Below are 14,495 nucleotides of genomic sequence, written 5' to 3' on the forward strand. Positions count from 1 at the left end.
ACAGGGTTACACAGGCTCAAGCATATGTTTTAAAGTCACTGTAGATCACAGGTGTCACAACAGACATGTATGTAAGTAAGTATGAACACATTTCTTGGACTGTAGATGCACTGAGTAGAAGCATTTAGAGACATAGAGTAGCTGTGTTCTTCTTCTTCCTCAGAGTTGAAGCGTCATCATGTTGTGATAAATCCTCTATCCTCCTCGATCAAGCTTCAATAAACCTTTCAGCGCATGAAATCTTGAACTCCTGTTCACTTTCTCTCAACTAACACTGTTAATACTCGCACTAGGTTTGATATCTCAGTGAAAATAGTCACACTTACTCTTACAGCATTCATTTATAGCACAAAATGACGATTTATTAACCGTCTATTTAAGCTAAAGTTTGACACAGCACCGTCATGTTCACTGCATTCGTCGCAGAGTCCTGAAATATGAACTTTACGTGACTTTTTTTCTTCTTCCCTTTTTCAAAATGGAAATATCTTGTAACATTTCAAGGGGAAAGCCTCATGTAATCTTCACATGGACACACACACACACACACATATATAGTCATGCATTGAGTTAACCCAGGCAGTGCTGGCAGGGCGCAGTGGGAGCTGTGGGGGTGGATGGAGGCGAGCTTTTCATGCTCCACTGAAGATCCACTGTTGTAGCACTACAACCCAGTAATCATCACTAATACATAACATAGCCTGTCTGTGTGTGTCTGTGCGTGCGCATCTTAGTCAACATATATGTCATCAATTTGCCGACGAATGTCTTTGCCTTTGAATTCAGTTACTTAAGTCACGCTGGGATAGACACGTGTGTCTTACAGTAATTCAAGCTTGCACTTAATCTATAAATATGTTTGTGCGTATGTGTGTGCTGTATGTGTTTAGATGATGTAGCTGTAGCTTTAGAAACAATTAGGAGAGAGCAGTGTCTTTCTTTCTTCCCCTCTTCTTTATTAATGAATGAAAATCTTTGTTTTATGTTTACGCACTGACTAATTTATGTCAGCATCTTTTCCTGCTCATGACTCTGTGCAGATGTGATGCATGACGGAGAGTAAAGGTGATACTACAGCTCCTGAATGCCTGATTAAATCACTGGAGAGGGGATGACCTGCTCTGTGCGAAAGGACTGAGTGTGTATCTAAACATTACATACATCCCCCTGTGTGTGTGTGTGTGTGTGTGTGTAGCTTGTAATCATGGTCAGTGAGGCGTACAGTTAGGAGATGAGACAGAGAGGTGGTGGTTTGATAGAGAGGACTCCCTCCATTTATAGCAGTAATCAGCTCATACTCACAGACACAGACACACATATGTGTGCACGTGCACACACACACACACCTATGCATACACACACACACACACACACACACACACACCACACACAAATCCAGTCCAGTTGGGAAGTGTCAGGGCATCATTTGATACTGTCCAGTCTTTTTCTGAAGAGGAGTTTCCACAGTCAACTGAGCACACTGCACAAGCTTAGGCCATTAGAGTGTGTGTGTGTGTGTGCGTGTCTGTGTGTGTGACAGAGAGAGAGAGAGAGTGTGTATCTGTGTGTGTTAGAGAGATAGAGAGGATGTACAATGAAAAAAGGGAAACAGCGGCTTAACAATGAACACTGCAGAGAGAGAAGAAGGAAAGTAGAGCGTTATGACAGAGACAGAGAGAGAGAGAGAGAGAGAGAGAGAGAGAGAGAGATGGAAGCAGGATAGATAGCGAGAGCGGACAATGTTGTTTCACTCCAAATAAATGTTCCCCCACAATGGTTTTAATTATGCAGATAATTCTGATGTCCCTCTCTGCCTCCTTCTCTTCTTTCTTCCTCTATTCACCTCCTCCCTCTTCTCCTCCCTGTTCTGCCCTCCTAATTCTCTCCTCTGCATGTGTGTGTCTGTGCGTGTGTGTGTGTGTGTGAGTGTGTGAAAGAAAGAAAGAGAGATGAGAAGAGAAGGAGCGAGACAGAAAGAAAGAAAGAGACAGATTTTATGAGAAGGGAGCGAGGGTGAGCTTGCGAGACAGACAAGGGACTTGTGTTGTACTGTGTGTGTGTGTGTGTGTGTGTGTGTGTGTGTGTGTGTGTGTGTGTGTGTGTGTGTGTGTACACACTCACCCCTTTACAGATAGCGACGGCCTCCTTGGACATTGACTTGGGATAGGAGACGTGATGCTCCATGATGGACTGAAATAACTCATCCTCATCTTCACCGTCAAATGGAGGCTGGAGAAGAGGAGCAGGAGGCGCAGGAGGAGCAGAAGGCCGGACAGGACAAATAGAGGATATTTAAATTTAAACATTAAAAGCTTTTTATTGTCTCAGCTTCTCAGAATGAAAATACTGCAGGCCTGTAACACTCACACATTCACAATAACCACTCCAAATGAGATATCCAGGACTTGAAAATGTCACATCTACTCTCACAATTATTATTATGAGAGAAAAACTCATCAAGGGGTATAATTGAATAGATAACCTTTCATTACACAATGTGAAATTTTAAAGGCTACGGTCACAAGTGTTTGTATCTTAGTCATGAATACAAATCCTGTTGTGGGAGGAGTTGTCTCAAATTATATTTTTATAAAATCAGGTTTAATATTTCTATTAATAAAACTCAAACAGACAAACACACAGACTAACCTGTCCAGCCAGCATCTCATAGAGCAAAACGCCAAAGGCCCACCAGTCCACTGATTTTCCATACGGTTGGTAGGCTATGATCTGAAATATAAGAGTTTAATCAACCATCATGAAAACAAGGTTTTACTGATTAAGTAGCATTGATCACTGCTAGGTTTAGCGCTCTCTATGGCAGCTGTGTACTGCACGATTCAACACAACAACATATGGGAACAGGCCAGAGACAGCGACCAGAGAGCCATCCATCACTCACCCTCACACACACACACACACACTCTACCTCAGGAGCTATGTAGTCCGGTGTTCCACAGAAGGTCTTGGTGGTGACTCCATCATGCATATTTTCTTTACACATGCCAAAATCTGCTATCTTAATGTGACCCTCACAGTCCAGCATCACATTGTCCAGCTTCAGATCTCTGCAGAAAGGAACGACAGTGTTAAAGAGGAATGACACCTGATCCTGATGACCAAACATGACCAGGACCATCATCTCAACACATGCTTGGTAACCAAAAACTGCACAGGGAACCTTTAATATCTTTAATTATTGGGATACACGACTTTAGGTTTTATACTAGATATAATAGATTTGGCCTGATACTATCCAAGATGTCATACGTGGTTTGACGTAATAACATGTTTGATAAAAATAATGAATTACTATGTTGTCTTGTGTTATAAGTATACCTGTAGATGATGCCCTTTAGATGTAGGAAGAACAGACCGATGGCTATCTCCGCCGCGTAGAATCTACACAAACACGAGGAGAAACAAAAACACTAATTAGAAAAAGGCCGAGAGGAAGGACAAGAGGAAAACAGTGGGATAATTTGTGTGCGTGTGTGTGTATGTGTGTGTGTGTGTGTCTGCATAAAGGTCAGTGCTGTCTCTTCAAAGCCAGAGAGTGGCTGATAAGATCAACAGGAGGAGTCTGGACACACTGACCACGCAGGCCAGCTATTGTCCGCGTGGGCGTGCACAATCGGTGTCTGTAAAGTGCACCTAAATGATGTCAAGAGGCATTTCGAAAAGGTGCACAGAATATATAGCTCGGAGCTTGTTTGATGTTTTATCTGTGGGCGTCTCTGCAGCTGGAGCTAACACGACTTTGGATGCAGGACGTAAATACAAAATACAGAGAGACAAAAGTTCAAGGCGTCATCATCATCATCATCCACGGAGCAGAGCATCTTGACTATTGTCTAATAAATAAATTAAACAGAGTAGAGAACGGTGATGGCCTTAGATAAACGAGTTCCTCACCCTTTTCGACTTGCCCTTCAGCAGTCTAAACCCTCTGCCAGAGGGAAGAAACTCTAATTCCCCATAAAGCAGATGAAGGGCAAACTCCTCCACGGCTCTCGCTTTCTCCGACAGCCTGCTTGTCAAATATGTCAGCACGCTGGTTTGACTTGACACCAGTGATCTCTCGCCAGCCACCTTAATTATATTGTGCAGTTTTGGAGGCATTCTACCGCACACTAAAAACTCTGCTGCTGGATTACTCTCATCTCTTTGAAGTTCTTCAGAGCAGCAACGCGCATCTGGGCAAACAACATATTTCAACCCCGGGTTCTGCTGGATCAAACTGCTTATTCAGTAAGATTAAAAAAAAAGCATTAGCAAACAGTGAGACACCTATAAGTGTGGGATTAAGATTTTGTGTTATGATGGCGTAAGAATGCATCTTACAAAAGCTGCTGAGTGTGTGTGTGTGTGTGTGTACTCACACAGCATGGGGCTCTTTGAACTTGCCGACCTGCTGAATCTGATACATGAGATCTCCTCCGTTTATGTACTCCATGACAAAATACAAACGGTCCTGCGTGAGAGAGATAGACAGAGAGTGAGAACAGATAAAAAAAAAGTACATGTTGATAAAAGGAGGTGAGAGGTCACAGAGAAAACGAGAGAAAGGGATTGTTCAGAGGTGGATAGATAGAGGGTGACGGGTCACATCAGAGAAGATTAAAGGGGAGATACAGAAAAATGGTGGAATAAAAGATAAAAAAAGGAAGAAGAAAGTGAGAAAGAGGCGATCGGATTGTTGTCTCTGTGCCCAATCAGTCTTCAACTGTGGGAACACGGCAGCTTCAATTTAGGAGCTAATTCTCCTCCATTATCTACAGAAATTGCCAATAAGGTACAGTATGTGAGGGAGAGTGGAGGGATTTGATGTGTGTGTGTTTGGAGAAAATATTGTGGAGTTGTGTTGTTTATTGTGTGTCTGTGTGTCCGTGTGTGTGCTCTTCTGAACTGCCTGAGACGTCTTATGAGCAGTTGTTTGAGTACGGTATGTGCTGATGACGCAATGTGCGACTGAAATGGATTTGTATATGGAGGCTACGTAATATATGTCCACGTTTTTAATGATTTTCTGTACATGAAATGTGCATATTCGTCTTCTGTCCACAGCATTTAGAAACATACTGACCAATGAAAAGATGTTTTGTTAGATCATGTATGTAGAATAGACAGAAGGAACATAGCTTTGGATAAATCACATTTTGGGTTTTGATTCAAGCATCTCCATTATTGATGATTTTGACTTATATGCAATGTGCGTCTTCTCTTCTGTCTACAGTCAGCATTACTAGATTTTTGACCAATGAAAAGATGTTTTGTTACATCATAATTGTAGGATAGAAGGAGTCAGATGGATTATGGATTATGCTATCTAAACAGTAAAATAGCTTTGATTAGGCCGATGTGCTATGTGGGAACATGTAGAACAGCCTTCCTATTGATAGTTTACCAACTGAAGGGCACATAAACAGGAGAACAGAGCCTCTGATCCACCCGCATGACATTATTAAAACAAATGACATGACTGTGCAAACAGATTTTCATTTTTGGTGCTAAACGTGTCTCATTACAGCATTTTTGGTTCATTTTGTGTGAGAAAAATAGTTTTTTTTTTATCTTTATATGTGGTTTTCATTCATTTATTGCATGTGTGCATGTTATAATTGCCTTTCTGTGTTTGTGTGTGTGTGTGTGTGTATGTGTGTGTGCCTGGTAAATCCCATACGTATGAATCCTCTGGTCAGGGAATTATTGCTGAGGAGGATTAACACAGTCACTTCTGGTTTGTGTGTGTAGGTCAGGTCAGATTTTCTCATCTAGCCTTTAACCGCAGCCTCAAATGGATTCACAACACATTACATTCATTAATCAATGAAAACAAATGTACAAATGAGTGTGTTATGTTGTAAATGACATGCACTGAGACCAGCGGGCTATATTTACTCCCTCTGTTGACTCATCTTTAGTGTAATATGGATTATACGTCAGTAGATGAGCATGAATCAAATATGAATCCGACCTGTGTGTTCCAGCTGTGAGCCGGTGACAGCAGGCAGGGTGGCTGCTGTTAAGACCACAGTACACCCCAGCAGTGCGGCTCTGCCCTTCAGCAGGACGCCGCGCAGTGGCTCCCTTCATGTCAAATATGATGTGAAGGTGTGGGGGCCCACTGAGGGTGTCTATTCAGCTCGCAGAGAATGTAAAATAGATTTTTTTCGGTTTCTAGTCACTGTTTGTTTGTGTGTGTGTGTATGCAACCAACCAAGCAAACATTTATTTTCCATTTAAACCAAAGTTCAGAGTCCACAGAGTCTGAACCTACAGCAAATAAAAGTCTAGAATACAATGAAATGTTACTTCTGTTTACAAAACTGTGTCATTTTCTGAAATTTGAACAGTTTGCACTTTTGTTATTTTTGCTTTGTTAGAATATATTTACGTTTGTTAGATGATGAACATGCAGGCTGGTGTGCAACAATCAGTGAATACACGATTATACTTTATGTGTGTACACAGCAAAAACTAATACAACAGTCCTGCGATAAATCCATGAAGGCTCGAATGTATCGATTTCAATGTTTTGTTGAAACTGGAAAGAGAGTGTTTGGTGACAATTTGAGGATTGACGGTATTACATTACACAGAGGGATGTTCAGCCCACCCTCATTGATATAAATGGGGTCTCATATCTGCTAAATATGAAGCAGCTGACTGTCTTAGCTTTGCATAAAGACTTGAAAAAGGGGCAAACAGGAGAGACACCTCTAAAGCTCACTCATCAGCATGTTGCCATGTGTGTCATGGTGGTTTAAACTGTACAAAAACAAGTAAAAATAAGTTTTGTTTTATGTTCAAAATGTCAAACAATTGCTTTAACAAAGAAAATATCAAGATAGTTCAGTGGTAACAGTGTTGTAATAAAACACTAAAATACAATATATAACCTTCGTTAGTGTACGATGGCCCACCTACCATGCTCTGGAAGGTGGAGTGCAGCTGTGTTAAGAACGGAGGCTTTCCAGACAACGCTAACACTCTCTTCTCCACCATGGTGCATTCCACGTCATCATCCTGGATCACAACGTCCTTCTTCAGGATCTTTACAGCGTACAGATCCTCTGTCCCTTTACGCTCCGCCAGCATCACCTGGAGAGACGAGAAGAGAGCACAGGGAGGATAGATGGGGAAGTGTAAGGAAGGTAAATTCATTAATATTCAAAATCTTCCTTTTCAGCATCACCTTGGAAGAAAGAAAGGTGCAAAGGAAGAAAGAGGGATGAAAAGGGCAAGGAAGGGAGGGAGGGAGGCAGAGAGATGCGTGAGGCAGGGAATGCAGGAGAGATTGAGGAGGTAGTGTAAAAGACAGAGAGTGTTTTGGGTTAGTCAAAGCAGAAATAAGGAGACTAAGGACAGGAAGGAGATAGACTATAGCAGAAATGGAATGAAAAAGAAAGGCAGGACAGTGATAAAAGGTACAAGATAGATCGAATAAAATCTTGTTTGCAATTTGTGTCAGACGGCACAATATCAACTTTGAGGCATGTCAGATTGTGAGATAAATGCCTGGTGATCCGCGGCACTAAGATGTTTATAAGAAAAAAAACACACGTCATCAACTTGCATCATCGGTTTGTGCTACCTTCATTTTGAAAATGCTTTCTTTGGCCATAGCGCTGGCATTATAAGATTATTCTTTTAACTTTACGATAATGGAGCTCACATTTTTGCGTCTGCCAGTGTATTTGTGTCATTTCGTGCATATTCTCGAGTGGTTACCATGTTGACATCAGCTGTAGCACAGGCCACGCAGTTCACTTAACCCATTACCAAACATACAAATGATTTCCAATCATAGCTGATCTTGGACTTCTCCTTCTCATGCTGACAATAACAGGATGAACGAGTGCTTCACCACAGCACAGGAACAATTCTGTACCATTTCCAAGTGTGTATTTAAGAGCCCCTTTACAGAAATTTTGAAACTTTTCTCAACTTTTCAACTGACTGAAAATCAGTCAGCTGGAAATTCAAACAAAACAACAAAACTTTGTGACCGTGTTTGCGCTGAAATATCACTTGTGAAATATCTTTTATGAAAAGCACCTTGAGTCTTGGTGCCATCAGCGGCTGCAATCCATTCTTTGTGAATTCGCTCATGCTCTCTGTGCTGCTGCCTGAGAAGGGACACTTTGACAGGCATAGCAGTAAAATAACGGTGACTAAGGGGCCATTTGGTCCAAAACTTTGTAAAGATGCCCATCTTTGGGTGCCAAAGCTAAATTGGCCATTGGTGCACATGTCTCATAGTTGCCATTTGGTATTAACAACCAAATATCTCAGCCTAATTAAGGCCGTAATTAATCATTCACCACGATTATAAGGCTCGGTTTTACCTTTGCTTCACTGAAGAAGAAGAAAAGAGGAAGGGCAGCGATTTGTTTGAAATAAAGACAAACAAAGACACAAAGCGCTTTCAGTGCTTCTGTAAGATTTTCAAACTGTTCAGCGTCTCTTTGCCCTTCATGAACATCAAGGAGGAGAAAAGTAGAAAAGAAAGAGGTAGAAGATGAAGAGGAAATTATTTCTCTCTTTTTGGGGCGGATGGAGATAAAGCAAGGTGAATGGGTGAGACGCACGCAGAAAACACACACCACAGGTGGGAGTTTCATCTATAATCTGTGCCTGCTGATTCCTGTGAAGGTTGACTAGACAGATACCGTGAATAAAACCACTAGTATGTTTGTGTGTGTGTGTAATCAGCAGTTTCAGTGTCTTTTGGTCAAGGTCAGACTCACACTGCTTACAGTCTCTCAAACAAAGGAGTAAATGTCTCGGTCTCGTCTCCTTCTCTCAGGTCTCTGTGTTTACCGTATCCTGTTCTCCTCTCCTTTTTCATCACCTCTTGTTTCTCGATTTCTCCCTTTCCTACTTTCCTCTTCCTTTCACCTCTCCTGTCCCCGTATCTTCTTTCGCAAAGAATCCAACACCTGCCGCTGCAAATAGCAGGCGAAATGTAGGTCAAGTCTCAACTCACAGGTCATCTCATAAAAGCTGAAGCAGGCTTGTGACCAGGTCAACTCTCTCGACTAAAATCTATATGTGGGAATTATATGAGAAAGTGGTCTGTGCTGTGTGTATAGCAAACCTTAACAAAGAGGAGCTTTGAAGCAAAAGTTCAACATACTGGGAAATACATTTTCCACTTTCTCGCAGAGTTAGATGAGAAATAGACTCTTATATATATCTGTGCTCAATACAAGGTTACAGCCAGGACTTGTTTACCTTAGTTCTGCACAAAGATTGAAAAAGGTAAACAGATCTGCCAATCAAATGGTAACAGTAACATTTCTTGGTCAGTAGCAGGAGTGTCCATTGGTTGTATGGCAAGCTCCAGGTGACAACAAGACTTCAGGAAGTCACTGTTTCAGGAACATAATGTCCTGTAACACTGTTTCTGAGTGCATGATCCAAAATGTTAAATTATATTTGGTTTTGAACCGGAAGAAGAAATGACATACCGGCATGGTTAACAATGAGAATATACACAGGAAACTTTAGATTTGAAACTTAAATTAACATTTTCAAGCTCAACTGTGACTGTAATTCAAAAACACAGAGCCGGAGACGCAGGCCAAACTGAGGAAAAGTTATAACTTTTTGTAAATTATCTGCACAGATGTCTTTTTCCACAAGTTAAACTACTTTGCTGAAACTAGTCGACTCACTGCACACCCTTTCCTCTTCCTATCATTCTAAAACTAATAAAAGTACTTTTAACGTTTCATCTTAAAACAAGCCAGTGAACAGGCAAGACGAAAAAAAATGGCTGAGCTTTACACTACATGGCTAACATGGCGTGTTTGTAGTTCTAGGAAGGCTAATTGAGTTTTGGGACCTCAACAAAGGATCTTTCATCCAATCGTATTTCATATTAAAACCTTTTATAACGTTTCCTATGTTCATTTGCATAAAACACAGGGTGAACCTAGTGACTTGAAAATTCTGCAGAAATTAGGCTGGGTTTGATTGATTTATTGACGTGTTTAATATACCATTCCTCTGGGGAAGCAAAGCTAGACTCAGAAAGACCATTTTGTAAATTAAACACAGGCTTAATCTCCACAGCGAGTGAGACATCTGCCAACAGAAACATGTGCTGTCAAGCGCAGAGTGAGCAGAACCGCTACCTGTTCACTCCTTAAAAGTTGCTGTGTATTCACGTCAGCTTAATGATGGAAATGGAAAACATGTCACAATGATTAGTTTTGCAAAACTGCCAAGAATAGAGCAATCAGAGTGACCTTATGTCCACTTCATCTTTTTTTTTACCCCCTAAGAGATCAGAAAAATTAGCAGCTTTGCTGATTATGCCGTATAAATATTCAGGCATGATAATGTGGATGGGGTTATTGGGTCTGAGATGCTACAGGGAATGTAGGGCAAATGGACAAAGACATACAGGTACAGTATGTGTGTGTGAGGGTGTAAATGTGTGTTTGGATAGAGGGCAGCCACAGTTCAAGGATGTGCTTTGAAATCTTTATCATTAAAGTTCAGATACTGGTTGAAGTTGGATCTAAGCTGGTCTGACTCACATATCACATATGGTGGCAGTGTGACTCTATGTAAATACTATAAAGTTGAAATAGAGAGGAAGGACACCATCTGGCCCAAAGCTCATTTTATGCAACCACAACCACAAGGACAAGGACAAGAGACACAAGCGAAATAAGTCATGAAACTACAAGGTTTCAACCAAAATCAGTCTGCACATAAAAGACACACAAGCAACAACCAAAGCTTTTGGGCGTCATTACACAGTTCTCTGTGACATATTTGATTCATTATAGATTGATTTATATCATTTTAGGCATTTAGCGTCCGAGTTACATTTCATGATCTCATCTGGGCTCAGCGTCTTAACTCAAGGTCACTTTGGTGTGAATGACGTCATTCATAAACTGGCTACTGTACTATGAATTGTGGCGTTTGCCACTAACAGCTGACGCCCTTTTATCCAAGAAAGTTGTTCAGGGTCATTTGACAGAAAAGCAATCCTCGGGATATTAACTGTCATATGTCGTAAACGATGCCACTGTTTTCTCTGCTGACCTTGCAGAGTGAATTTACCCAGGGAAAACTAATGAAACCACACTCCGCTGCACTGCATGATACTGCACTATGTTGAATTACAGTGGGCTGTGTCGTATTATTCTAACCTGTCATATATCATATAGTCCATATAGTCTGATGGATCATATCCACTGAGGCAGTGTGTATTTCCTGTCTGGCCTCACGCAGACAGTCATTGTAGGACACAGTGCGACTTCTTCAGGCTGTGAGTGTGCTCGAGTTGGCAAACACAGTTAATCCTCTACTCGTGAATGGAAACAGACTTTTGATGAATATTTTTTGCTTTCATCAAACTTCCATATGCTCACATTGTACTCCTTTGTGCTGGCTGACAGCAGAAGTTTGGTTTAAGTTGGATCTACTTCGTCGGGGTGTGGTTTGATCAGATTTGATTGACAGTTTTCTGATAACAAACAAACAACAGACTAACTGTCTTCACATTATAATTAAATAAACTCAAATACATCAATCTCTCATGTGACACAATCTGTTTAAACTAAAACAAAGTACTATTGGCGTGACAATTTTTATTCTGATTTATATTAGATGTACATGTAATGCTCACTGAGTGCTGAGTGCATTAAATGACGTTTCCATCATTATATTGTGGATTAATCTGTTAATATTGCTCAGTAACATTAACAACAGTACAACAGAAAATACTGATCTTATGTCAGCTACAGTAAACACAATTTAAAAGTCTTGACTTTGATTGTTTGACATCAAACCTGATAAACATAATATATATTTTAAGCAGATATCGCAAAGTTACAGATGCTGTTAACTGGCTACCTTTCTGATATGGATCCATAATAGTAACTAAAACCAATTAGTTGTTTTTTTTGCTTACTTTTTCTTGGATGAAGAAATATTGCGACAGCAACACTCAGACATTGATTTATATATATGTACACACATATATGACCAGACACAATGACTCTGACCCTGACATTGTTGACATGGAAGAAAGTCTCACATTTTCTAGCAGCTCTAGTCCTTCATGCTGAATGTTATCTTGTAAAACTGGTTAGTTATCTGCTAAAATGCAAGTACACGAGCAGATGTCCACCAACACAACACAACACATCCCCACTTCCAGTGCAGACAGGAAGTTGAAAGAAGAAAGACATAGAGAAAGGTGGAGCACTTCCTTTCTGCTGAATAAGGTCAATAAAACGATCAGAGAGCCTTCGTTCACATCATGTGATATAAAAACACATATTCATACATACATGTTTATGCTTGTATGCTTGTGTGTGTGTGCATAGAGACATGACATTACAGATCAGGCTCTGTGTTTGTGTGTGTGTGCGTTATTATCACACTGTACGCGTGTCCACAGAGAAACGTTAGCAGCATTGCTGTGATGCAGATGTCCTCAGACACCGAGGCAGCAGCCTCCCACACAAAAACTCAGGAACCATTAAAACGACACACACATCATGCGATTGCCTGTTAGTGCGTGTGCTTACGTATGCGCGTGTGTGTGTGCGTACATAGAACAGGCCTAAATGAGGAGAATGTGTGTACACGCGTGTGTGCATGTGTGTTTCTACAGAAGGTGTGTACTCATGCGTATCTGTGCACATTTCTGCAATCTGTGTGTGTGCGTGTGTGCGCATGTGTGTCGGGTATTCCAGTAATGATCGACCCTCGACTCAGTCCCACATTGACGCATCAGTGTTGCTTTAAATGCCTGTTACCATGGAAACAGGCTGCCGGCATACAGGTCTGGTACACAGACAATGGTCTTTCTCTTCTTCTCTTTCTGTCACTTTCTCTCTCTCTCTCCACCCCTGCTGCTCCACCCATCGTTTACCCAATTTTCTCCCTCGCTCCCCCCTTTCTCCCCCTCCACATCTCCCCGTTCTTTTCTGTTTCCTGCCTTGATTTTCATTCATTCTTCGCTCTCCGCGGTCCCCCGCCCCCCTCCTCCACCTTCCTTCTCCGCTCTCCCTCTTTTCATTCAGACTGACGTCTTTACCTCTCTCTCAATTCATTCATGTCAACCTTGCCGCCGTGCTCTCACATCTCTGTCTCTCCCTCCTTTCATCACTCTCTCTCTCTGCACTTGTCACGTCATCCTCTTTCGTCTCTCTTTCCCTTCATCCATCTCTGTCTACCTGTGCTTCAACTCCTTTAATTCCTGCTATCTCTCTGTCTTCTCGTTCTGTCCGTCTTTTCTTTCCTCTAAGCTCCATGTGTGGATATAAAGCTGTAACGCTCAGTCAAACACAAACACACATAAATGCTCACAGCATATAATTACAGCAGCAATATACTTATTGTATCCATGATTTTGCATACGTACGATGGATACAACACATACAGTATAATACACTCCTTTGCCGCATTGGCTGTGTGCATCCTTAAAAAATAAGTGCTAGAGCATACAGTTAAGCCCTTTACTATGATCTTGAAGTGTTAGTTCAGATTTTTGTTGCATTACCATGCCGTCAGAAATCCCCTAAACTAAAGCGTTTATATCAATCTTTTGACGGAAACCGCAAATTTACCTCGCAGACCACAGGAGTCGCTGGTACACTGCTGCCTCAGTCATTCAGGTAGTTTGTGTTTTGTTGTGTCACTTTAGTGTTTTAACAGGATAGTTGGGATTTGAACTAACATGCTACATGTTCCACCTGTCTGCTTCTCCAGCTGACCGTTGTAGGTAACGCAATGACTGGCTAAGCAACTGATCTAACCCTTTAAAGCATGCAGATACAGGGAAATACACTAAAGTATCCCCCTATGGCACAAACATAGTGGCAGATAAGACAGACATAGACATCGTGGACTCACCTTTCCAAAGCTACCCTTGCCCAGCACCATCAGGAAGTTAAAGTCAGACAGCTTCATGCGATCTTGGTTGCCATTGGAGTCGAACCGGGATGCAGCGTTGGCCGACTTGCCTTCTGTGTTCTTTCCAGGGCCGATCTTGGCTCTCTGGATGAGATGAAGAAAAAAAGACAGGACTATATTAGACACAACCTCCAACATAAAATAACATTAAAATAAAATTATGATGGCGCACAGCTGGTGATTACAGGGCCTTGCAGTTTTTGCTGAGGGAAGTAAAACATTTGTTCTATTGGACCTGGGATTGAAACCTGCAACTGAGGTGCCATTTGTAGCGTTTAAAAAAATAATTTAACTAATCGGTGTCATAAACAACAGATTGGTAGAGATTAAAATAAAACTGCATTTCACTTTAAGTGATATTTAATTGGTTATGGGCACAAAAAAGGGTGGTGGCTGTTGTTTCAGTATTACAACAACAACAACAACAAAAATCGGTTGGAGGTAAGCATCAACATTTATGTTTTAAACACTCGTGCTACTAATTATCTTGACCAAAGTCGTATTGCCTATGGTAAACATGGTAAATATACCATCATATCATG

At 41.2% G+C, this 14,495-nt stretch overlaps 1 protein-coding gene across 2 annotated transcripts in view; it reads right to left on the reverse strand.

Annotated features, from left to right (window-relative positions):
- Window positions 1-14,495, reverse strand: part of prkcbb (protein kinase C, beta b) — an 84,470-nt gene that overhangs the window by 20,530 nt on the left and 49,445 nt on the right. For both annotated transcript variants that reach the window (XM_019274926.2, XM_019274925.2), the window contains exons 9-15: window positions 13,894-14,037; window positions 6,931-7,104; window positions 4,383-4,474; window positions 3,340-3,402; window positions 2,930-3,068; window positions 2,650-2,730; window positions 2,122-2,229 (exon numbers count right to left, since the gene is read on the reverse strand). In XM_019274926.2, coding sequence (XP_019130471.1) covers window positions 2,122-2,229; window positions 2,650-2,730; window positions 2,930-3,068; window positions 3,340-3,402; window positions 4,383-4,474; window positions 6,931-7,104; window positions 13,894-14,037 — 801 coding nt within the window. The remainder of the gene's footprint in view (window positions 1-2,121; window positions 2,230-2,649; window positions 2,731-2,929; window positions 3,069-3,339; window positions 3,403-4,382; window positions 4,475-6,930; window positions 7,105-13,893; window positions 14,038-14,495) is intronic.

Source organism: Larimichthys crocea, chromosome XII (genome assembly GCF_000972845.2).
Source record: "Larimichthys crocea isolate SSNF chromosome XII, L_crocea_2.0, whole genome shotgun sequence".
Lineage (NCBI taxonomy): Eukaryota > Metazoa > Chordata > Actinopteri > Sciaenidae > Larimichthys > Larimichthys crocea.